Genomic DNA, 26135 nt, shown 5'->3' on the forward strand with positions numbered 1-26135 from the left:
GCAAGGCGGCGTTATCAAACGTATCTACGCTGGAGAGCGTTCTCGAAAATGGGCGGTTTCAGTGAAAAAGCGCCTATTTTTGTCTGACTGATTGGCCATTGGCATGCAACCAGGTGGAACTCTGCCACCTTTACGACTGATTTGGAGGACGGAGGGTTTAGGTCCTGAACTATTTCTTGGCAGAGGCAACCAGCTGGAGTTGTCAGCTTTGGGCTCCCAGGCGTCTACGCCGGCTCTAGGAAGTCCCTTCTACTGGCCAAGAAATGATCTGGCACTTAACCTCCTGCAAAGCCACATCTGGCTGAGGCTTGAAACTGGACAGAATACGCGTCGGAAGTTCCAGTCATATAATAAATCGAATATTTTATTTTTCTTTTTTAAATAGTTTGTTAAGGTAAAATAAAATAAATACTGTTGCCTGACTTTTGTTGCAAGTTTTCAGATTGCAACACTGAAATTCACTGGTTTCAGCAACTTGCCGACTTAACAATGTGTTTTCTGTCCGTGTCGGTTTTTTAATGGCCTCCATAACCAATCGGCTTCCTTTTTTGTTGTGATGAAAAAGGGGAGCCAAAGCTGTGAGCTGTGAGCTGTTAGCTGTAGCTGACCTTAAAAGCCCCCCCCCCCAAAAAAAAACAGGAAGTGGCCGTGAAGCGACAGCTTCAACAGTTGCAGACAGCCATTTTTCACATCAGCACTGAAGGCTGATGAGGCTTCATCTCAACATTTAGGGATGCAAACTTCTCAATGAGTCATGCAGTGTTAGCTGGTCACAAGCTGTCAACATCACTGACTGTGTGTGGCAGAGCCCTGCCAACGGACTGGTGCCATGGGATGTCTGCTGGGCGCTGTGGCATGCTTGATCAACAGGTTTGTCTTTTAGTAGATGGTTTGTGTCAAGTGGCATCTAAATAATTACCCGGATTAAGGATTTCCCAGCAGAACTGCACTGATGAGAAGCAATTAGTCTTCCTCACGTCTACTGCTGTGGTTTTAACCATGTGGCAGATTCGGTCATGGGTACAATTTTTCATTTGTTCCTCGAAATTGGAGACTCGGTCAGCTTTTTTCTCAATGCTAATCTTCGAAAAAATAAATAAATAATAGTACTGCAACCTGTTTTCACAGTTGTCTTACACAACAGATACCAAGAAGAGACTGTGTTGACTGTTTATGCTCTCTCAAGTGACACGCTTACCACTCTTCAGACATTAGAGTGCTCAAGTAGAACACTCACCACGTTTTGTAAAGGGCTTCAGCCTCTGGAGCGTCCATCCACCCCGATCGCAATTTTCCTGATTCCTGGAGGAGGCCATGGCGTCTGTGTTTGTGGGTCTACGCTGTAGCATTTGCGTTATTTAGGAGCCACATGTCAGCTTCAGAAGGACAAGATGCCGTCGTCGTCGTCCCGTCTCTCGCCCAAGTCCTGTTATACAATGTCCAGCTGCAGACTGGTGCGGTGCGGTCCGGTGCGGTGCGGTAGGGAGACATCTGCTCCGCCGCTCCTGCAAAATCCCCTCGTCACATGGTTTTGTTTATGCACGGCCCTTTTCATATCCCGGCAATGTGCAAAAAAAAAAAAGAGAGCCCAGAAACACACAAACTGTGTCCAAATGACAACAGAGGAAATGCAATTACAGGAAACACATTCACCACCAACCCTGCCCTGAGCCCACAGTGGCTTTTCGCTGCGTGCGAACCAGAACGGAAGGGATGAGCGTGCGTCAAGGCTTGCGACCTCTCGAGCCCTGCGGCCAAACCTAGAAGTCTTCCTGGTTTTTCGAAGGTTTGCCACTGACTCAAACATGCACTAGCCCTGAAAAGCGCCAGCAGCTTGTGATCCAAAGCTTAATTCATGCGATGTTGAGGAGGCATTGAGCCAAGTGAGTGTTTGGCTCTCGGCGGTCTGGTATTGTGGGTGGGTAGGTGGTCGGCAGAACCACATACTCTGGAATGACCAAGCAGGACCCCTGCTTCCTTTAGTGGCTATGGAAATTAAGCAAAATCGTTATTTTTAATGTCCAGATTGTACGTCCCTCACAGACTTTGCAAGTTTGCCAGAATGCGTTAGAAATGTTCAACTCTCGGTGCGACATTGCATCCAATTTTTATTTGGCTGACAGTTAAGTTTTTAAGGTTTATTTGAAAAAAATCCATCTGATTTAGAGCCCATACAAAATGTTTAGAAAGTGCATTTGCTATGGACAGATGGTGACTGGACTCTCGTATCCATCTGAATTTCAAGGTAGACCCACTTGTATATTTTGCTGCCTGTAGAGCCAGAAAGGAACGCCACAGGACTTCCTACTGGCCTATGGTTAGCTGAGAGGTGTTGCAGTGTTGAACTAAAGTCAGACATGACTTTTCCAAAATGAGTTTGGAGAAGAGCAGCCACAGGGTTATAAAATGGTAGGGAGCTCTAATAGATGTGTGACTGAGACATGGTCACTTCTAAAAGGCATGCCAATAAGGCATTGGTATAACCTGACCTGTTCTCTGATTCACCATATTCAGAAATAAAAGTTCAATCGGGGATCTGAATGCAGCTCATCAGGCCCAGCGGTCTCACAGCTTCTGGCACTCACCTGAACGCCCAGACTTGACAGTGGTGAGTAAGAATCGTCACAAAAGTCTTATTTGCTGTAATTACACTTACAAAGACTGCAAACTGTTTGATATGTTTCATAAGAACAAATACACACACACACACAGTTCATTCAATCATTTAATCATCATCTCGAAAGTCAAAATGTCCAAACACGTTAACACCGTTATTATTCAGGTCAGGCCTCCTGCATAGACAGGTATCACGCAGGCCTCGTTACCATGCCAAATAATACAGACAGTCCAGACAATAGTCAACACAATGTGCAAAACGCTCTTTAAAAATTGCTGGAATGTGTGCTGGTGCAAAACCAGTGACCTGTCACCTTTTGAACGTAATCTCAAACGTGAAGTCGGGGATAATCCCAATTTAAGAATTCGATTTTCTCCGGACAAAGAAAAAAAAAAAGAAAAGAAAAAAGGCTGTCAATGTATTTCGAGAACCCCAAACGCAAAACTGTCCGTTTTCTGTTTTCATAATTTCATAAGGTCTTTGCGAGTACTGTGTCTCTCTCGTCGCACCGCTTGTGCAGGCACCACACCAGCGTCTGCCCCACCCCCGTCATCGACTGCACGTAGTAGCCCATCTTCTCCAGCTTGTCCATCACCACACGGGGCGGGTCGTCCACGATGTACTCTGAGCTGCAACAGGCACAAACACGCAACGTGACTCCACTTTCCCCCCCCCACCCGCGCCATATGTGGGCTGTCTCTGTTTCTCGCTTGAGCTCTGACTGAAAAGCAGAACGCTTTTAATTGTTCTGGTGCGTTTTCACTTCCTTCCACACCTTGGTTCGCTTCCCAGCAGCATTTGAATCCGACTGCCAATGACAACACTTTCCCCCGCTCTGTATTCCATCAGCACCCCCAACCCTCCCTTTTTGGAAATCTGCAGAGCAGCAGCCTTCCTTTATCATGTGACCTGATCTCAGCTCTGTGGTCAATATGCACAAGCTGTCCGCCAAAATCTTGAAAGAAACACCATATTTTCATAAATGTGGAAATAAAATGCACGTTCGTGGACCATGACGTTACACCTGGGCATGGACTGAGCTGGATCGCTGACTGCTGGCAGTTGATTGTTTTGAGCAACCAGATTGGTGTCTCCACATCTTCATGGTAGACCTTCCCAAACCAACAGCGACTCTTTCGCTTCAGTTTCTCTTTTTGAGGTGAATGATGGATTGACAAGTCTGCAAATTTTGCTTACTGCCCTTCGCCCTTCAATATTCAGTACTCACAAATTGTTTCCCAGCTCAGTCTTTTTAGTCGCGCCCAGGTAATCCATGACGGCTGGGTCCGAGTGCTCGTCTCCCACGTTCGTCGGACCGTTCTCCTGCAAATGGACAATTAAAAAGGGGGACAGTCACACACAGTAACGCAGCACTCAGCAGTAACTGGGCTCAAAATTGTTGAGGAAGCTTCACGCCCCCTCTCGTTTGTGCACGAGGTCCACCTGCAGCCCTCTGGCAGGTGCAGATCATAATCTAATAACTAGGCAGCCTATAAATAGACCCTCAGATTCACTCAGGCTACAGAATTAAGTTTGCTCAAGCCATGCGTGCAGCAGCTTGCGCGTGCGCACCGAGAGGCAAAATGCGCAACACTTGGTTTTAATTTTTTTTCCTTTTCTTTTTTTTGGGGGGGAGGGGGGGTGGACACTAATGGCTAAGAAAGGGAAAGAAATAAACAAGCACAATAAACAAGCATTCTGCTCACTTGGCTTCGAGACTGGGCTGTTTTTTTTGTTTTCTTACACGCGCGAGCTAACACACACGCACGCACACGCGCACGATGCTCCGAGCTCCAGCGCGTCTCTGTGAACAGCAGCTGTGGCAGCAGTAGCAACGAAACACTCACGCACACGCACACGCACAAACACACAGCTACACACCAGCCGGATCTGCGTGCTGATGAGGACGTACGGCATCCCTGCTCTCCGGCGAAGGACCCCTGGGAACGGAACTGCTGGAGGTGCACAGCCGACTGTACGGACAGAAGCGGCTCGGACTCGGGTTCGCTTCCTCAACCCGCGCCCCCTGTGTTGTTGACACGGCTCCTCGCGCGGAAGTACGGAAACGCCTACCCAGACCGACCAATCACAGCCAACGTTGCCCGCTCGTCGATGAGATGTAGCTGAACTGGTGCGGTCAGCGGTTTGTTGACGCACACTTTTTTTTGTTGTTTTTATTTTATTTTATTTTATTGTTAAAACTGTGAAATAACACGTTTCAGTCGTGACAAAACAAAAAACAAAAAAAGTCACTCTAAATCAAAAATAGCACTTACAAGCTAAAGGAATTAATGAATAAAAATAATAATAAGTCAATTGTGACCAAAATAAAGTAATAGTGGCCATAAAGAGACAAAATTAAAAATTAGAAGGTATAAAATACGTCTGAGATTTTTGTTTTAATCTAAACTATGCAACAGACCAGGCATGGGCAAACTATGGCCTGGGGGCCATATGCAGCCCATTAAGCGTTTAAATCCGACCCACCGACCTTGAAGAAATTATATCAATTGTAAGCAAGTATTAAAATAGCTGTATTTCATCCATTTCAGTGTTTTTAGAGTCATTTCAATAAAGAGTTGAATACCTTGGGGCTTCAAAGACAGATATTTTGTTGTAACGTCACCTGCACTCTGCTGCCTGACCGTCTTGCATAAAAACCGTGAGTAAGCCAACACCCTGTGACAAGAAGACTCTCTGCTGGTACAGAAAACTAACTTAATTCTGTCCGACAAAATAACTTCATAATCAGTATGACTTGTGATGATTAGCGACAGTCACTGACAACATTCGTTTTTGTTTTGTTTTTTTTTTACTTAAAAAGCAAGGATACGATCAGATTTCATCAGATTCCCCCACTGCCAGATAATCAGCCTCCGTACTGACCAGCTATATATATAAAAAACAACAACAACAACATTTACTAATTTTCTCCTTATCATCAGTACTGACCTGTTAAAAAAGCTGTACGAGTTACTACTTAACTCGCATGTCTTGGAAACAAACATTACGTTGCCTCACAGGGCATAATGAACGCTGTGTACAGAGGAACAAAAACTACACAACACCAGCGAGAGAGTGAGATTTACCGTGAGAAATTGGCAAAGGAAGCTGGGGCCTGGTATCTGGAAAAGACGCAATTTGTGAGTGGTTTGGATTCATGTAAAATTCCCACATGAGTCGCTTACTGCTTCAGATGAATTTTGCAACAAAGGAAGTTCTGCTCGTTCAGACCTTAACATCTTCTGACAATTTAACCTTGTTCTCAGACTTAACGAGTGAGAGTCGGTCAGCGACGAGATGCCAAATGCTACGAACTTTGGTCACCACTTGATCTTAAACTTTTTTGATGTGTCTTGAAAATGCTGTAAATTGTGATTTCACTGACACAGCGCTCCAGACCAAACTCAGCAGACGTGATGGTCCAGTGGAAAGATTATTGGATTTATTATTGCTTTTCCTATAATGGCAAAAATCCTTCCATTTTGCGTCTTTAAATTATGTGTTGATGCTAAAATGACATGACTGTCATTCTATATGTGCTCCAGAGACAATATTGAGTCTCTCTACAACTTTTATTAGAAAATTACCGTAACTGGAAAGTTTATGTTCGTGCTTCTGTTTGCAACATCATCTGTAACACAGTGTTCAACGCTCAATGTACAGCTGAGTCATGTGACAGGTTTTCTTTAATATTACTCCAAAAATGCTAAAACATTGACAACCTCACTAAGTAAAATACAACTACTAAAGGACAGCTGTAATATTGAAAAGTTTTTTCCTTTTCAGATTTAACCGTGATGCCATAATTACTAATAATCGTTATGATTATAATTACTAATACTTACTAACAAAGAGGGAGCACGGTACTGTGACTGTGGTACGACAGCATTGCACCTGTTAGCATACAGCGTCATGAAGGGTGTTTGCATTTTAAGTTGCATTCAATCTGGAATTGTAATTTCCTCAGGCAGAATGTATTCATTTCCTTTCCTGCGAGAACAATCATGATTCTTGATCAGTCCTGAGACCACAGACAAGCAACGACGGTGGGTACTTTGATAAAATCAGCAATATCAGTGTAATGCCCGAGTGACGTCAGGGGAGGCTGCTGGACTCTCAGTTTTGCCTGGCAACAATGATCTGGTGTCGACAGGCAGACAAACAGAGCTCACACTGTGTGTGTGTGTGTTTGTGTGTGTGTTCCATGATGGAGCCATTACAGCCTCCTGAAGCCTCTGTGTATTATCCCTGTAGGAGAAAGAATTTACAGTGATGTTTGCTGGAAGATCTTTAAAGACTGCCACCTACTGGCTGCCCAGTTTGAGTTACTTGCATCTTGTGATGTTTTCCTTCGTCCATCCTTGTATTCTGCAGGAAAGAGAAATCGAATGGAATGGAATCAAATCTGCTGTGTGCGCGCCTGTCTTTCCGGATTGGGTTGTCTGTTCCTGACTACCGTGGTGGTCACCACGTCCGTGGCAGAAAGTGACTTTGCAACTCATCTCTGTATTGGTTGTGCAGATAGCAGGTTATGTAAACCTGTCCCATCAGTGACGTAGTTAACGATCGGCGAGATGTCCTTCACATTTCCGTCTGAGGAAAGTGCAAATAGACAGTGTTTGATAATAGGTTTGTTTGTGTATCTGTCAGGTGGCTGGACTGGCCTTTCAAAATGGGCCAAGTCAATAATATTATGCCGCTGCTGCGGAGCCAGTCTGTATTTTATCAAGCTACCTTATCGAGGCACTTAACTAAATATTTCCAAAGCCGGTCCGATGGAGCCAAAAGCCTGCAGCCGTTCTTTGTTCTTTTACTGGCTCTCTCTGGAGCCACCACTTTTAGTTTGATCTTAATAACGTATAGGAAGACATTATTTTTCTGTGGACTTAACTGTAGGAGTCTTGAAGTTGTCTACAAAACTGTGATTGGCATGTCACTCAGTAGTGCCTGCAGAGAGCTGTTTTTTGTGGTGCACATGCAGAGCAAAACTACGACATCTAGTGGCATGATGTGTTGTTATCTCTTCAGGTGTTTCCCCCCCCTGCAGCTGTAAGGTAAGACTTCGGCAGAATCTCACTCATCCAGCTCCCATGTCGAGTAACATAGATGTGATCAATGTAAAGGTTGCATAGACATGATGCTTGAAATGACAGAAAAACCGCCCGGGTCGGTCAGCGCGACAGCAGGAATTTGTTTCTCCGAACAAACAAACCATTTCATTCCATTTTTCCGCCTGACTATTACTGCTTATTTTCATTGCAGAGAAAATACATTGCACAAGGACCAAACTGCCCGTTGTGAAATCACATTTTGCACCATGGTCATAAGAAACAAAAATATTTCTTAAAAAAGAAAACAAAAAACGAATGTCTCACGATGTCCAAATCCCACACATTTTTCCTCTGTCTCTCTCCCCATCTCTCTCTCTCTCTCTCTCTCTCTCATTCTCTCTCTCTCACACACACAGACTGTAGCTTTTTTGTGATTAATATGTCTGACAGATTTACTTGCTGCAAATGTGTGTGTGTGTGTGTGTGTGTGGGGGGGGGGGGGATCATCGCTGAATAGCTGTGCTGCTCAAGTAATCACTCTGAGTGGGGAGTGAATTTGAGATGAGCTATGCAGCAGCAGTGACCAGTTTGTGTGTGCGTGTGTGTTTATGATGATTTACTCTAGGTGTACGTTGGAGTGATACCTCAATATTCAGCAGAGAGATTTAAACTGTGGGAGAGCCACAGGCAACACTGATAGATGGACTGTTAGGCTCGCACTCCATATCGGTTTACATCAGCTTAATTATGATGGATCGCTGCATTGTGAAGCCAGCTATTTCTCTTAAGTGATGTTTATACTTTACACTTATATATGTCTGGTTTTTGTTTTTGTTTTAACTCCCTCTCCAGCAACTCATGGTCTGCATGGCCATACATCTCCGGCCTCGACTCACCGCGCTGTTTTCGAGATTACACCAGATTTACAGAAAGTGATATTTCCCAGCAGTCTCGGCGAGGTAATTTCTCCTTTCCTCTTCCTCCTCCTCCTTTTCCTCTCGTCTTTTCACCCTACCTCACCTCTTTACCGACTTTTCCATGCAGCGTCTGCTGATAGATGGCAGGCCTGCTGCTGGCTTGAGGAATTACACACAAGGCGCCGCTGCATAGCTGTCAGGAATTCTAGTCTACATATTATTCAGTTGCTGCTTATTCTTCTTTTTCTTCATTTGTTGCTTTTGAAGGCAGCTTGCTTTTGTCACAGTTAAAAGGTAGCTGATTATTGATACAGACTGAAAATGTTTTGGACCGGAGTTTAGCAAGATGGATGTGATGGATGTTTTATCTCTGTGATCCAGGTGGTTTGCAATGTTGGCTTTTGTGGAAGGGTTTCTTCATTGAGAACTTTCTCAATGATGACGAATAACAGATTAATGGCACATTCCTCCATGTTGTGCTTTCTCTCTTACCTTGAATGCAGGTTTTTGGCCTCCTTTTTGAGACTGGAAACTCTGAACATCTTTATGTACAGTCAGCGGGAGCATTTGGGAAATTAGTAACAGGAAATGACATATGCAATAACAACAAAGGAACAGAGGAGTGATTTAAGGAGGCGTCTGTGTTTCAGCTATGGCTTGCATGCATTCCCCATTCCTGTCTGTTTGTCATCCTGCTGAGGTTGACCACAGCAATGAGCATTCAGTAAGAATATTTATTGTCGCTTTGTTACTACTTTTATGACGAAATAGGAAATATTTTGTCTCGACACTCATTCCAGTTTGCCAGAAAAGTTTCACGTACATCCTGTTGGGCAATTCACTCGTTATCCATTGAAAATTCAAAATTATCCATGGAGCCATTTCCAATCGCTTGCATTTTCCAAGTATTTTACCTATTTTTCCCCTCGGTGACCTAAAATTACGTCTAGGAAATTCAAATCAGCCAAGGCCCATCACCACTTTTCAATTCGCTCATTAAGACCTACTTCTCGTGATTTACCAGATCATAAAAGTGTTTATTGCCAGTTTCCCAAAGCCAAACACTGGTTGGAATTTATCAGAATTACATTGAGGTACATGAAAACTCAGTGAGCTGTGTTGGTGCAAGTCAACATCTGATGTCTTTTAGGTTTATGGGAACTGACAGTATGGCTTGAATTTAGCACATTTTGGACCAAGTTTTTATCCTCTCAGAACTCCTCTGATTGGCTCTGGTTCCTCTGTCTTAGGGAGAGAACTTGCCATTACTCCGTGAGGCTTTTGTGAAAAACAAGCATATAAAACTGGTAAAATGAACATTTATCTCTGGCACGGATGGAGATTTAGAAAAAGCAAGGGAAGGCAATGTGGATGTGCATGGTCGAGTAGCCGCATTGTCATCCCCATCGATCTCAGTCATTTTTATGTTTTGTTGCAGCTTTGTTGCTGTTGTTGTTGTTCACAAGTCTGACTGGGATGATTTGCACAGCTCCACTTGAGTGGGAATAGCAACTCCTTGAATATCAACTGGGACAATCGACTGGGCAGGGTTGAATGTCTGTGTTTGATGCCACAGTAAGACTACATCACGTTGCCAGCTGTAGTTCAGGAGTTTGGATGAATTTACACTGAAATCTGTTGAATCATCTGATACAACACTATATGCACTACAATAATAAATGTCCACCTCTGATGAAGTGGCCATAGTAAATGTTTAAAAAGTGCAAGTCCATTCTGAGGAAAGCTCAAGGCTTCTCATTCGTGGAGGTGATGACACCGGATCACTGCTCCATGACAAGCTGTGATTGTCCTCGACACCGCCAGAGAAAAAAAACATTTCTTGCTGAAAGACCTGTCAGGAGATAAGTGATAGCATATTGTTTCCATCCTTTGCTCTTCTTTGAATGTAAAAATGCCATCCGGTCCTGCGACGGCGGGTGCTTCTGTGGCAGTGAGGCCCACACTCACTTCCTGAATTACTTCTTTGTCTTCTTCTGTGGTTTTTGGGGGCAGCTTGCAGCTGCTGCATCCTGCTCTTGTCACGTCAAAGGGAAACCGACTAGTTACGTAATAATGGGAATGCTTTGGACTGCATCTTGGCGTGATGGATCACTGAGATTTCCCGATAATTTGTGATGCTGACATTTTGAAAAGCATCAACAGCGTGCGTTGAAAAGGAAAGGTGAGAAAAAAACGTGTTCAGGGCAGAAATGTTGCACAGATCAGAGACAGCAGGACTGAGGAAAAGACTGCAGGCAGAGCTGGAGGAAGCAGGGATTAAAATATTTAGACTCTTTTTTGGGAGAGACCAGGATGCGTAATATCAGTAATAAGGACATTGGAGGGAAAATGTACGTTCAATGTTTTGTATATGAAGGCACAGAGGCCATACTGAGATGGTTTGGACATGTACAGAGGAGTTGAATCCGTAAATATATCAGCAGAAGGATGCTGATGTTGGAACTGGAACGGAGGACGACAGGAAGACCAAAGAGGAGATTTATGGCTAGAGTGAAAGAGGACATGAAGTTAGTTGGCGTGAGAGAAGAGGATATAGAGGACAGGGTTAGAAGGAGGCAGATGATTGGCTGTGGCAAAAGAAGAGATTTATTTTGGCCTTTGATCCTCAATATATGTGCGTCAGAGGCAGAAGCAGGCGTTAAACTGTCCCATTTGAGTACCGTCAGCCCGTTTTCCATCAGGAAATCGAGAAATCCACATACCCAGCAGTCTGCAAAAGATCCGGTTTTGGGGGGTGGGGGGGTGGAGCCCTCACCATACTCATAGTTGTCTTTAACAGTGCAAGCTGCAGTCAAAAGTGTAATCATGTGAAAGAGGAGAACGTAGCAGTGGCCCTCTCTCACCCTGACAACAAGGATGAAAGAAAACAACGGGTGATGAGAGTCAATTACGTGACAATGAGCTCATGGTAGTGCTGGCTCTGATCAGAGCCATATGTCCTCCGATTCCCTCACGATTTCTCCTTTTACTGCATCCCCTGGATCAGACCCTGGGCTGGCGGGATTACAGCGGTGGGCCGTACGATTGGACCTGTACAGTACAAATCTGGCATGACGTTGCAAACTCCAGAGATATCAATAAAACCAAAGTTATGAGCTTTTATAGGAGGGTACATCACAAGGACCATTGCAAAACACTTCAACACATGGACAACAGTAAATTGTCATCCGGCGGCGTGATTTTATTGTTTTGTTGTGACAGATCACGAGTAAATTACCATCGCAATGCATCGGAATCTGACCCCCAGACACGTTTTCCAAGGGGCCGAGACTGGCGTGACTATTGTGGGCGAACCAGGCAGAGAGCAGAGAGGGTTGTGGCTTCGCAAGATGATGCACAGAGCTGAGGGCAGAGAGTCCCATTTTTAAACGTAGCGTGCGTTGGGCTGGTTGCTGTTCCCAAGTCAATAGCTCGCTGACACTAATCTAATTTATAATTTTGGTGATTGTTTGCAAGGGGAGACATGGACACCCACACCGCCAATAACAATAGCGTTGGTTTGCTGTTTATGTTTGCGTTCTCGGTCTGCTTCTCCGTCGGTCTCCACCTTCCACTGTATGAAGCCGGGTGGGTGGCTGAGTAATGAAGCTTAACGTGTAATCCAGACCTCCCCGTCTTATCGCTGCCTGTTCGCCTCTTTGCTTGCGCTCTTCCTGCTGCCCTCCGAATGCTTCTGGGAAAGCGGTCTGCATTCTGTCCGGCGTTCGTGTCATCTTCTTGCATTCTCCCACCAGCCGGATCTCCTCTTATCTCCTTCATCCACTTATCCACTTTGGGATGCGGGGATAGCGCAGATCGGAGCCAGTGGTCTTTCGACACTCTGTGAACACGTCTACACTCCTGAATGTACACCTGTGATTACAAGTTTGGGTTTTGTTTTGTTTTTTCTAGTCAGGGAGCACTAAATCAGTTCTCTGCTGGAACGTCGTGAGTGAGGGCAGTTTCCTCGATCTGGCCTGCCAGAACTGTAACATCGCCCCATGTTCCAGGTCATTTAGGCCAAATATCCCCCATGCAAGATCATAATTTCATGGATCAATGGTTGTCTAACACACACAGATGCAGAGGAAAGTTCTTTTTAGGGAGGTTTATTGCGATAAGAAAGAGCAATTCTTAAACAACGAACGCATAAGCATGTACAAAAGGTTGAGAGAAATTTGCAACAACCCCCATTTGGATTTTATTAATCATACTCGAAGATGACTTTGGACTTTCTGTTGGAAAGACCAGCTGTTCGACATTTCATGAGTGAATGCTGTACGCCCAGGCACTGGGGATCACGGAGGTGAGAGGTCAGATGTTGCAACCGGAGATCTCAGGCGCCAACGATCAACCGAAAAGTATCGTGACATCTAATGTCTGACAGCAACATCAAGTTGACAGGCCGTGCCGTGCAAATCCCCCTCGCTCCCATTCATTTTGAGATCCTCGGTATGCGGAGTGCAAGAGACGTGTCACACGCAATCACCCGCAATCAAGCCGCTCTGAGAGTGGAGAGGGAGAGAGAGAGACGCCACGTCAGAACTTTTGCGGTGGCCATCTTTTAATGGATTCGCTCAACTCCGGTGCGGTATTTCTTCGGAAAAAAAAAAAAAAGCCAAAAAGTTGTGGCGTGCGTTCGATTAAATTGCGCCTCTTGGCTTGCCAAGCGGCGATGGAGACGCTGACGGAGCTGTGTGGGGGATGAACCCGGGAAGATTAGCGCGTAGCATGGCCGTCCTTTTGTGCTTTCGTGTTCCAGGAAATGAAAGCCAGCCTGGGAGCTGTTGCACGGTTGACTCCGAGCCACAGAAGCTCCCCTTCCCTCCCTCGTTCCAACCTCCTCCTCCTCCTCCTCTTCCAACCCTTCCTCTTTTGATTCAACCTCAGCACGCACGCTGTCTGCGCCCCCTTCTCCCCTCTGCGCACCAGCCTGGGGTGAGCGGCTGCTTCTTATTCCATCTCAGAGTGATCCCAACTGGGCCGCGGCCTAATGAATCATTTCCTCCGAGGTACGGTGAGAAAATCACTCTCAGAGTTCGAAGCGAGCGCTCAGTGCGGCACAAAGATCCCCGCGCACTCTGTGGCGGAGCCGAGGTCTGCGCACATGTGCGCGTGCGGGCGAGGCGGTCACGCACGCACACGACTCAGCCCGGCACGATGGAGACACACCGACGTTGCGTTGCCGTTTGTCGTCGCCAGGAAGCTTCTTCTTTGGCTTCACGGAGCCGCAAACTTGATTAAAACGGATTTAACAAACTCAGCATATGGATGTCAGATGTTGTTGTTGTTGTTGTTGTTGTTGTTGTTGTTGTTGTTGTTGTTGTTGTTGTGCCCTCCTACTCGCTGTGCCGTCCTCTCGATGCCTCTCCCTCCGTGCAACAGGAACAGTCTGAGGAACACGGGTTATTATCATAAGACACTGTGACTCCTCATATGCCCTCATGACATATGAGGCGCTTTTCTTTCACTATACACTCAGCCTGAATTGTCGGCCCTGGCGCACACATGCACACACACAAACAAAGATCCGTGCACAGCCTGCTCTCTGTCACGTACCATCTCCCTCTGGATCTTTGGACCTCCGCGCTGCTCAAGCTGTGTGACTTGGCAGAGACGCGACTCTGAGCGGAGCGCACCAAAAGCAACGAGGTCATGAATCGTGTATGCGTGCGTGTTCTCGCGTGTGTGTCTGCTGTAAACCAAAGCTTTGTGCATGTTTGTGCCTGTGCATCATTAAACAGGTGGCAGTGCACCGCTGTGCAAATCAGAGCTCCTGGTTAACCCCGCCAGTGAGCACAACTCCTGCAATTCCCAGGTTCCCATCCGGCTCCTCGTATCAGTCCCATTCCCGTCTCGTCTCCCCCTCCCCAATATACTGCGTTTGAACTTTCCCTTTTCTGACTGCGGCTTCACATTTGCCCCCCTCCTCAGGCTGTTTGCTTTGGCTGCCCGCCCAGATTAGTACACACTCTGTCCCCCAGACTTTGCCATCATTTGCAAAGCGAGGCTAGGGGCAAGAGGGGACTATTTTCCTTCGTGCATGTTCAGTGTTTCCCCCCCTCCCCGAAGTTCCTCTATTTACTCCCCCCCGTCCTCCATGTACCACTACATTAAACAGAGGCCTCTGGCAGCTATGCAAAGGAATGAGGCAGAAAAGGAACATGCCACATGGAAAGCTTTATCTGTTTGCTCCCACCGCTCATCTGAAAGAGATGTCATAAACCTATCCAGAATATTGTGTAAGAGTTCCCGCTCCCCATCCAAGATCTCCAAGACCTTCGATAAATTTATTTACATATATCCGCAGTTCTGTTTTTGTTATGGCCCAAAAGACCTATAAAACATAAGCTGGTGTGCACAGCATTTTCACGGCAAAATCTGACCGCGTCTCACTGCGTACTGCTGCCTCCAGGGGCATCCAAAAAAATGTGTAATTCAAGCCTGAATAAAAATAATAATAAAAAAATCTCTGGTCAAATTAGTTTTGTTGCCAGATTTGTCTAAGAGAAATCATATTTCTTTGGTGGAGACATTCACTGGCGTTTGTGTGATTTGCTTCCTGCTCCTTTTTACTCAGACACCTGTTGATTTGGCAAATAATTTGGCATCCTGCAGCTCTCGTGTTTGGATGTTTCTACATCCAGTGATAAGTGTCCTTGGCCTGTACGAAATCCCATCAATCCTGCTCAGTCATTTCATCAGCTCGTACGCTGCGCTTTTTAGCATGTGCGTGCTGTAGTTGGCATGCCGAGCACTAAGTTCTGCTCGCATCTAATTAGCACACTGACAAATTAGCACTCCTTGTGCTAAACAAATGTCTGCCTTATTTCCAATCACTGCACAAGGGAGTGCACTTCCCAGAAAAAGTGCTGCTCTGCGAGTGGTGCTGGCTCTTCTTAATGTGCGCTGGCTTTTATTTAATCAGTTTGCTTTGATTTATGCCGCTCTTTGTTGAAGCCCCACAAGCCGCATTTCCTTTCTCGGCTCGGCATACAGTCAGAGACGATGATTTGTTATGCAAAATTTATCCGTCTTTTCCAGCAATCATGTCAGTCTATCTATCAGTCAGTGAACTCCAGGGAAATGACAGAAGTGCACTTCTATTTTCTACTTGCTCAAATTTCATGGAGTGTGTGCTAAAATACTTGGTTCAGGATATAAAAAGGACAAAGATCCAAAAATGTGTATAATATGAAACATTGAATTTCCTGATTATTGTTTGGATGGTGCCCTTCTTGGGGTTCATTTGTGTTTTTCGAGTCGATTCACTGACATAATCAGTAGGTGGTGCACTTCTTTTTCTGTCAGATGCCAATGCACCACCATAGAAGAAGATGACTGAGGAAGTGGCTGAGAGCTCAAGACAAATTGCATGACTGGCTTTGCCATTTCACTCTTTGCAGTTTTTCCTGTCCAGACTGTTTTTGTATTTTCTTTTTTGTTTTTTCCTCGGAATGATCATAAATGCACATGAATTATGTGTTGTTGCCACCATATAGTTTGTGTCTCTCCAGTGGGAAAGAGGTCAGAAGGTATTGTACTATTCATTTTGTCATGTTCTAATTTCATTTATTTGTACTCAGTTCAATAGTTTGTCCATTTTATTTCATGTAACTTAAATAGATCTATCAAATTAAGTTTAAACATAAGTGTAAAAACATTTTCATTTTATCTTCAAAAGGTTCTCAGTCAAGCTGTTTCATGTGCAAATCATACATATGCATATACACATAGGCTTGATGGCACACCAGCCACAGACGTGCACAACCCTTTCTCACTTCCTGCCTCTTATAGGATTAGATTGATGGCTGTCTGCGTTGTTTATGGATCACAGAAGTAGAGTATTGTTTTGCCCATTGTCTTTTAAATGTCTGGAGAGGCGTTGGAGGGATGGGGTGATGGAGGGATGAAGGGATAAGCCTTTGTTGGGAAACTTTCCCCTGGTTCTTGAACCCGATGCGTGCAGTGGAGAACATGATAGAGTGTTTCATAAAGGCTAAATCATGCCTGCTTTTTTAATAAGAGCAAGGAATAATGGTTAGCATCACTGTCAGGCTATTAAAACCACTGGGTGACCACACAGACCTTGGGAATGGGGACATGGTCATCCTCAAGTCACCACAGCCAGTAGGAAAACAGATGTATTAGGGAATGAGAGCTACAGACCAATGTAGTGATTTGCGTTCTGAGCGAAGGATGCTTTCAATATGTACGTTCAGCTGCGGCTTTCTAATCCGGAACATGCATTAAATACTTCCGAGATTTTTTTTCTTCAGCAGAGGTAATTGGTCACATACGCAGGTTGCCAGTTATGCCATTTTAAGTCGTCGCACGAGACCGAGCATTTGATGAATCAATCTCACGTATCCAGCATGAGGAAAACCTTTGCCTGTGTCTTCCGATTTCATCTTCAAAGTGATAATTACAAAACCTCATCCCATCCTTCCAGTGACACGCACTTCTGCCGGCAGCCGGTCGCCCAGTCTAAACACCAGGTTGGATCAACATTTGCGAAGCTCAACGGTGAGACAGCAAAATGTAAGCACTCTACGATGTTTTACTATGAGTACCAGAGTTTTTAATCTTGATTTAATGCGTGTTGAAGCAGTATTACTGTAAAGGATCTGGCCCCTCAAGGGAAGCGCAACAGGCGATAAACACACCGTTATAAATTGACATGCTGAATGGCCGGGATTATACTCCAAGGGAAGTTTGAGTAAACAGCAGACACTTTGGATAAGTAGTTCTGTTTGTTATCGTTTTCGGGGAGGGGACGTATTCTGCACATGTTTTAAAGATCTCATGAGGATTGATGCTGTGAGGTGTCTGCCTGCCTGCGGTCCAGACTGGCTTCATGCAACCCAAAGTCAAATGTATAAATCTAATTTGGTCAATCAGTCAATTAGTAATAGCAATGTCAAAATCTCACACTGCTTCGCTAAATATTTATTGCAATATTAACTGCAAAAACAAACAGATTAAAGATAAAGTGGATTTATTTGACAAAAAACATGCTTTGAATGTTATATAATGTCTGTCTTAGCGAGAGCCCTGCAGTGTAGAGTATATATTATCTCATTTCTTGACATGAGGAATAGCAAAACGCTTCCATACGCTGGATTGGAAAAATCCACATTATCAATTATCAAATATCATTGCGTTCTTATTATTTACACAGACACATCCAACTAGTTCACTATTGTCGAGCTTATTTAATATATAAAAATATATTAAATGTTTGTAGAAAAGATATTTTGAAAACCATAAATATTTAGATGAAAGATGCCAAGAAAAAAAAATTGTTTTTATTATCACTGATTTCACCACAATGTACATCCTCAGTGCTTACCTTATGCCTCAGTTTCCCTGGTCATGCACTGAGTTCACTACCCTGTGCCGGTTCCACTGTGTTGGTTTTCCCATGTCATCTACTTTGCAGAATGGGATTGGAAGTGACTGAACTGTGGCGTTAAGTATATGTCTTCCTGTAAAATCACCCACTGTCCTTCCTTTTTTCCTCTCCGAAAAAAGCTGACATGCCGCGCCAGGATCAGTTCTGCCTTTCGTGACTCGTCATAAATCATCCCGTCGAGGTCCTGCAACATTTCCCCCCTCGGTGTGGGACTACGTGTGATGTCAGCTCTGGGGCCAGACCCTATTGGTGCCAAGGGATGTGAGGTATGGGATTCTTTTTCTCCTGCTTTGTTTACGGGCCGTGAAATGACGGGTGTTTTTGCAGCTGGCTCTCTCAGGAAGATGCAGGCAGCTGTCCCTGCGCGCTGCGGCGTCGCACCTAAAATACAGCTGTATCCGCTGCGTCACCCAAACAGTCATGCGTCAGTGCGTCCGAGCTGGTCAGCCCCTAATATTGATCACTCAACACAAGCGCTGAGACAGATGTGGAAATATGCTTGTATCTGTCGACCATATCGAAAAAAAAAAAAATATTTTTTCAATTAAAATGTTGTTGTTTTTTTTACAAGGAACTCACTCTCTGGATGCACAATTTCTTTGCAATCCCGATACTGACAAAAATGATTTGAGGCAGTTGTTCGGAAACGCTTAAATAAAAGGAACCATTTGGGGGTTTCCCCTTGAAATAAAAACTTTCAGGAAAATAATGAGATTTTGTACGCAGTAATACTGCTTTGCTTTTACCGTCTGTGGTACGGTTGAGCTTCCCTAATAAACGAATAATTCTTAATTAAGTCTGGTGGGTAGTTTCGAAAGAGGGAGGCTGAACAGGAAATGGGATTTTGGAACTGAGACATAATTAGATTCGGCCGAGGAATCCTGCAGTGCGTGTTGTTTCTGGGCTGGTGCGTCGCATTACAGCAGCATGCGTATGCATGCATTAACGATTGCTTCAAATCAAAATTTAGTTTTCTTTGTCGCCTCAGAAAACTTGGATACACAGGGAGCACCAAAACATCTGACGCCAGTGAATATGAGGGCCTCTATCTGGTTTTTATTTCACATTCTGTTTCAAATGTGCAGAGTCATATTTTTGATGGATTCGTGAGATTGTTCACCTTTTTATTGCAAACACTTAAAGCTAGATCTTGCACCACAAATTTTTCCTTTGTGGTTGATGCAATCCCCGTTGGTAGCCTAACGGGAACAAACACGCCAGATGGTTTCCCACTGCGTTCTTAGCAGCTTCTTTCAGAGAACACGCACCACACCACTTGTGCAAACGAGTGTTTTTTTTTTTTCTTTAACGACTTAAGTTTTCTCGTGTAAAATAAATTTCTGTCACAACTTTGATTGGAAGGTGGCAGGGGGGGGGGGTTGTGTAGCTGTTGGCCGTTGCTTCTGGCAGCCCTCGGACCGCTGTGATGTGGCGGGACCTGCGTTGCTGGGACGGGAGTTGGTGAGGAGAGGGAGAGGCAGGAGGAGGAGGAGGAGGAGGAGGAGGAGGAGGAAGAGGAGGAGGAGGGAGCAGAACATCTTATTTTCGCTGGCAGCCGAGGCCATGTGGAGGCGGTTCTCTGCGGAGGCCCATACATCTTAGTTCCTGGCACCCCGAGCCGGCGGGGGGTGGGAGTGGCGTGGGAGCACTAAGGAGAAAGAGAGGGAGGGGGGGGGGGGGTGGGCTACACTGCCGGGGGAGTCAGCCAAAGTCCAGGACGTACTTAATGGGTTCTCCTCTGTTATGCGATCCGGGTTGGGAGAATTGAAGCAGACACCCTGACTCCTGCCTCGCCCGGCGCTGCCTCCGTCTCGCGATGGCAGAGTCCCAGCGGAACCGCCGCTTGGGGAAGAGAGGGTGTGGAGAAGTGGGGTGGACCCGTCTGCTCTGTAGACGCTTCTCTTACCTCTGGTGTCTCCCCGGCGGGGCGGGAAGCGCGGCGGGGTGGACCAAAGCAAAGCCACCTGTGTGCGTGTGCTGAGGTCTGACTCACCCGGCTGCCGCTCGTACCAGAGCTGCCTCCCTGCATCCCCTCTGACTCAACCAGCGGCCGGCCAACCGGCGCTCCTAATGGTTTTAGCATCGCAGGCGCAAGTCAACTCTTGCAGCAACTGGACCAGGAGGCCCGCAGAGACCTCGGTTCTGAACACTCGTCCTCGCTGTTCCTGGGATGGCAACGCCTCTCCAGCTGACACATGGCAGAGCGATTTCCGTCATAAAATGTTCCCGTCAGTTGTTTTCACTCGGAGCCGAGCGGCTTCTTGAACCCGTCTCTCCAGTTGCCGGGTTTCTCTCTGTCCTCGGATGCCTTCGTTCATGTTTATTGACACTATTTTTTTTTTATTTTTTTTTTTTGAGGTTCAAACTCTGACCAGCATCGAAACTACCCATGAACAAATCATCAACTATCCCCCAGAAGAGATTTTCCTTTGGGGGGAGGAACCTGGCCAAATGGGTGCACAGATGCAAAGTTTATTTGAAGGCTGACGTGTTGACTCATGAGAGGTCGCGCAATGTGTTAACTCTTTTATGGCCTTGAACGGCTTATATAACGGACAATATAACGGTTTGTGAGTTTGACTTGATTTTTGCTGCGCAATGAACCTAAATAAAAAACACGTCTCCATCCCCATCCTGCTTTGTTTTGTTTTTTTAATAATGCCTGGCTTGGGGTTGTCGTCGTCGTCGTGGCGATCGAGCTCAACCAACTATTTCCAAGTATGGCAGGCAGCGAGCAGAGCCGCGTGCTCGGCGGCATGCACCTGAATGCCCACCCTGAACTCTGTCTCGAGGTTTTGGCGCAGGCACCGCTGTCTTACATAACACCGTGAGATCACCCACCGCAGATTTAATGCTGCGATACATATTTGTTGTCATCCGCTCTATTGCGCTTACGCTCCGGTAGATTTAACAGCTTGGTCTTAGTTGCCATTCAAGGGTCGCGAGCAGAGCACTGGACGTTTTAGGAAATCTTTGATGGGAACATCTTAGTGTTCAATGAAAACCATTTCCAATGTCTAAATAAAAGATTAAGAGAATTCCAAATGTGCAAAATTCTGTGTGAACGCACTAAAAGTTGGCTAGAATATAAACCGTGATGCTTTCTTTACTTTTTAATAGTTTAGCACCCAGAAATAAGTGTGATTATAATACAAAGCTTTGTTTTAGAATGTTTATTTTTAATTTATTTTAAGCAATTTTAACCATTCAACTTCTGTAATAATGGTTGCATATTGCATCCCCGATATTCATCTTTTAAAATCACATTTAATTAGACATTCAAGGCAACAACTGTGCCATCTCATATGTGTTAGCACATCCTGACTGATTTCCATGCGCTAGTAATGTTCTTAGAGCATTCCAGCAGATTATTTTAAGAAGCTGGTTATAATGGAGTTCAATGCAGAACTGAGTCAGTGACTCCAGTGACTTTTGAACAGTAGTGTATTTGAAAAACCTCGACTGAATTAACAGTCACAGCTGACCCTTGTTTTCACACACACTGCCCCCTGCACAATTTAGACAGGAGAGGAATATTTGGCCTAGTCCCTCTAATGCTGGGACAGGCTGAGTAAACGTTGTCTCCGGAATCAAGCGTAAGCCCTTCAGCACTTCCATAAGCATCCTTCATCTTCACTCTGTTATTCTTCATGATCCGCACCTCCGCTCCAGCTCAAGTCCTTTCCCAGTGGTGACCTCTCTTCCTTCCCCTGGTGGCCACTGGAAACCACAACTTAGTGTTGTAGTACTCGAGGTTGGTCTTGGTCTCGAGACCACTTTTTAAGTGTCTTGGACTTGGAGGCATTTTTACTTGGTCTTGTTTCTGTCTTGGACTGGAAATTATTAAAATATACCTTGCTGAAAAGAGATTTTTTTTTTTTCTCTTTTGTTATTTTTCTTTGATATATAAAGTCTCAGTCTTGTCTTGATCTCGAACTCCAAATGTCTTGGTCTTGGTCTCAATTTCGGTACTCTCAGGTCTTGATAATGTCTTGGTCTCGGTTGGTGCCGTCTTGATTACAACACTATGACAACTGTCACTGTCACGCAAGTCCCACTTTGCCACGCATAGAACCGGGCGATGTGCAAGCCGGCAGAGATTGACCTCCCGTCGGCATGTGTTTTCCACAAACCGCTGGATGCTTCTCTCTCTGGCAATTAGCAGCGCCTGCCTGTGTCCCAGGACGGATGGAGGTGCCGCTCTTCGTTTTTCCAGTCTGTCTCCATGGGAGCAAATCTTTATGTAACAACCTGGCACGCGGGCGCTCACGCACACCGCACGATCAACAGATTGAGGTACGGAGAAAAGCGGCGTCACGGGGCGCTGAGCTAGGTAAAAGACTTGCGGACGGGCAGAGGTACGCGCTGGTGCGTGCGAATGGCTTATGCACAGGCGGTGCGCAGTGTGCTGTCATGAAACTAATGAGTGCTGAATAAAGCATAGGGTACACAGTGTCTTAGCATGTCTCCGTGTACGTGTGACTCTGCATGAAGGCAACCGAGCTCAGCGCTTCGACTCTGATCTGCAGCATCAACGCGCTGCTGCCGATTGGAAGCTGAAAGCCAATACCAGCAGTTTCCAATGCAGTGCTGTATATATAAACATTGATACAATGTTTAACTTAAATAGACTATTTGTGCCGTAAACAGGTCATTTTATTGTTTCCTATTCTCTCTGAAAGTTAAATCACGTCTTGCACATGATCTGAAATTGTCATTTAGGATAAAGGGAGTTGAAATATGACATCCCTTACTGTCAGCAGGCCCACGCCTTCCAAACTCAGACAGCTCCAGGTCTCAGCGGTGCGAGGCATTTTTCAGTGGATTGGTCAGCCCCAGCTCCTTAATTCCCTTAGCGGGTGGGGAAATTCTGACAGGCAATCAAAGGCCCCCACAAAAGGGAAATGTAAAAACAACTGAAAAATGAATCCCTACAAACGCAAATAGCTTATTGCTAAATTGTTTTGGTCTGGCGCGAAGCGTTGCCAAGAGAGAGGGGGGCTTGAAGTGGGATGGCGTGAAAGTGGAGGAGAGGGGTGAATTATGGGGAGCTCCTTTGACATGGGAGCATGTGACTGTTTTTGTCAGGCAGATGGTTGGGAGGTATTTCATAACCTGGCATGATAAATGATAAAACTGAGCGGGGCTACACGAGATGGAGGGGGAATCTTTCTTCACTCACCATGGTTCATCATGCGTGATGATTATACAGAGTCTGTTATTCTTAGAGGCAGTGAGTGTGGAGGGCATATGGTCATGTGTTGCCTATTGACTCTTATCAAGGGTTGTAAATATTATGTAATCTTTGTGGGTTCAGATAATTATCCAAACTGCATTTTGCCAAGGTTGTGTTTTTTTTTTTTTTGTTAGTATTTTCACTAAGGTTGAGTCTCACTTTTACTCTGTTCTGTACTAAATGGGCAAAACTACAAATGTCAAAGTATTGAGCTTTTGTTTAAAAAAAAATATATATATGTAAATAGTACTGGTGACATAATGAGGCAAGTGTTTAAGCCAATACCTGCCTTCAAACTGTTGTACGAATATCAATTGCACACAGTATGTTAATAGTTTTCTGCAGCTGTTTTTTTTTCTCTCTGTCGTATAGAGAGATAATATCAACCCTCCTAACGCTGTAGGATCAACCGGCCAAATGTGAGCGTTGCAAAATAAGTAGAAAGTAGCTTTTTTATGTTTAGGTTAATGTACCTTTGTGCCTTTTGTCGTTTGAATTCTGGCTGTTACTCCCTTTGAAGAAAGACTTGATCTACCTGCTTGATATCTGGTTACACATAGCAACTCACCTTGCATGCCAGATGTAATGTTTCCTTAATCTTCCTTTACGTATTCATCTGGAAAATGAGCCAATGGAAAGTGTTTTACAAAGGACAGGCCCATTGAACCACAATGGAGAGTCACTGGTGTTTGAATCAATCAATCAATCAATCAATCAATCAATCAATCAATCAATCACGACTGTGTATGAAAAGACTTCATTGCCATCTTTTGTTCTTCTTTTAGACAATATTACCATCTAGTAATGGTAGAAATGTCCTCACTACAGAATTAATGCTAATCCCTTTAGCAGTAGCAAGACTGGCCGTCACTTCCTGTAGTTCTTTTATGGTTTTGCAGGCGTCACCTCATTTGACCATAACTTAACTGATTAATCATGGAATGCTAAAAGGTCTGGAGGGTGGACATTAACTCTGATTCAACAAAGATAAAGCCACTTCAATTTTGTGTATATAAACTTTATTGCAAATGTGCATTTTTTTTATTGCAGTATTCTATTTGGAGGAAATACATTTCTAGCGAGGTGCTGACATGCCCTGTCTTGTCTTGAATATATAGAGCTACAGATGTCTGTCATCAGCGCAGTTATTCACTTGTGCCTCTCGTTGAATCTGTTTTATGTCAATACTCATGCGCAATTAAGTGAACTATAAACTGAAGTTTAAGGTTTGTTCCAATATTTTCTGCGTTTGTTGTTCCCTGTATTTGTCTGTTTAAAAAGCGATTAGCTGAAGGCACGAGTTCTTTCACGGCTAAAAGTAAAAATTTTCTCCAACTTCGATGAGACGCCCAGCCCTGCTTGTACTTGGGACATCACCCCGTGGAGCTCTTCCAACATTCTCAAGTTCCTTGTAAAAATACACAGAGCAATAATGTGACTGATCCCCCCTCCTTCTCCTTCCAATACAAATCAGACATGTCGGCTTCATGGAGACACTTCTCTGCGGCTGGCAGAGCGGCTCCTGTCTGGGTTGTGCAACAGTGGTGCCAGTGGTGCCAGTGGTGCGATCTCTGAGGCTAGCGCAAGATTGATGGCCTCCTGAAGGTGCTGGACCTGCAGGGAGACACCAGACACTGCATTGGAAGCTCAGCGGGGGTTATTAATCTTAAGACAAATGAGATCACAGCTTTTGTTGGGGAGACGGACGATAACAATCTCATTTTCTCGCAAGACTTTGGCTTGTGTGAATGTATTTCTTTTCTTTTCTGCATTAACTTGAGTTGAACTAAATGTCCCTGTTCCTAATTTGGAGAGTGAGGAGTGGTGAAGTACAGCGGCTTCAACAGCAAAATAATCGTGTGCCAAAAGTGGTTTTAGAGTTTTTTTGGTAGCTGCAAAACCTCTCTGTTGTGGCTAAAACATTAGACAAACATAACCCCAGTTTGCAGAAAGAGACAAGTAGGACCGCTGTTGTGTATATTGACCAAACATTCAAAATCTTCATAACCATGAACCAAACCGTTGCTTTCTAATTGGCTTAACCCGCCATCACTTCCTGCTGCATTTGCGCTGGATCATGGTTTGTCATACAGAGATGGACGTGGAAATTAGTGATTGCTCATTGTTTCAATCTACACCAGGAATGCCTTTCTTGCAGTCACCCCAAAACACAGGCCTAGATTGGATGAAGCAACAAGCATTCGCACTTCAATAATGAAGACTTACCTCACATGTCTCTGATTCCAAAAATATCATTGATGAATCAGTTATGAATCAGTTTTTTGGTCTTTTGACCCAAATTCACAAATGGAACATCACTCAAAAGCTCCTGGAACACACTCACAGATATTTAACTTCTTTCAGAAATCACTCTTGTCCGTCCTGTGGGTTTTTGCTTCTCCATTAAAGAAGTTACGTATTTTTCCCCGATTTCTTGGCCCCAGATTATTCTTGTTAGAGTTATAACTTGTAATGTTGAATGCTTTTCGTCCAGAATGAAAATGCAAAATTTTCCCCAAAACATTTTTCTGTGGTTGGAGTTTTGCTGTTCGAGGGCAGCATTAGAGGAAATACAGCATGAATTAGAGAACCAGTCCCAAACGTCCCAAACCTGCAGCCAAAGCTCAGACACTATGTTCCACTGCTTTTCAGCACACGATAGTTTTCTGGACGATTGTATTCGTCTGCGTCCAAGTAATTCTATCTTTCAGAGAGTCATATTCCGAATAAATGTCTACCTCCAACCTCCAGCAGCGCAAAACCGGGGGGTTTGGATGTGCTTCTGAGGTGTATGTAATGGTAGCCAACAGAACCCATTCACAGGGTCAGTCTGCGGCGCTGCGTACGTGCAGAATGTGCAAAATGTTTCGGAGGGGAAAAAAAAAAACCCTGACCG

At 44.8% G+C, this 26135-nt stretch overlaps 1 protein-coding gene and 1 long non-coding RNA gene across 2 annotated transcripts; one reads left to right on the forward strand and one right to left on the reverse strand.

Annotated features, from left to right (window-relative positions):
• Positions 1 to 2707: 2707 nt before the first annotated feature.
• gchfr (GTP cyclohydrolase I feedback regulator) lies at positions 2708 to 4664 on the reverse strand. Its single transcript, XM_076018353.1, has 3 exons — positions 4499 to 4664; positions 3846 to 3940; positions 2708 to 3246 (listed from the first exon to the last, which is right to left on the reverse strand). The coding sequence occupies exons 1-3, from the start codon at positions 4532 to 4534 to the stop codon at positions 3087 to 3089; spliced, it is 291 nt and encodes a 96-aa protein (XP_075874468.1). The 5' UTR covers positions 4535 to 4664; the 3' UTR covers positions 2708 to 3086.
• An 11266-nt stretch (positions 4665 to 15930) lies between these two features.
• Positions 15931 to 24837, forward strand: LOC142883457 (uncharacterized). The gene is made up of 5 exons (XR_012926052.1): positions 15931 to 16123; positions 17041 to 17129; positions 18123 to 18269; positions 23612 to 23676; positions 24714 to 24837. It is a non-coding gene; the product is annotated as an uncharacterized LOC142883457 (long non-coding RNA).
• Positions 24838 to 26135: the final 1298 nt, after the last annotated feature.

This window comes from Nelusetta ayraudi, unplaced genomic scaffold, assembly GCF_046127955.1.
Source record: "Nelusetta ayraudi isolate G7.1 ecotype Tasmania unplaced genomic scaffold, CSIRO-AGI_Nayr_v1 ptg000007l, whole genome shotgun sequence".
In the NCBI taxonomy this organism is placed as follows: Eukaryota; Metazoa; Chordata; class Actinopteri; order Tetraodontiformes; family Monacanthidae; genus Nelusetta; species Nelusetta ayraudi.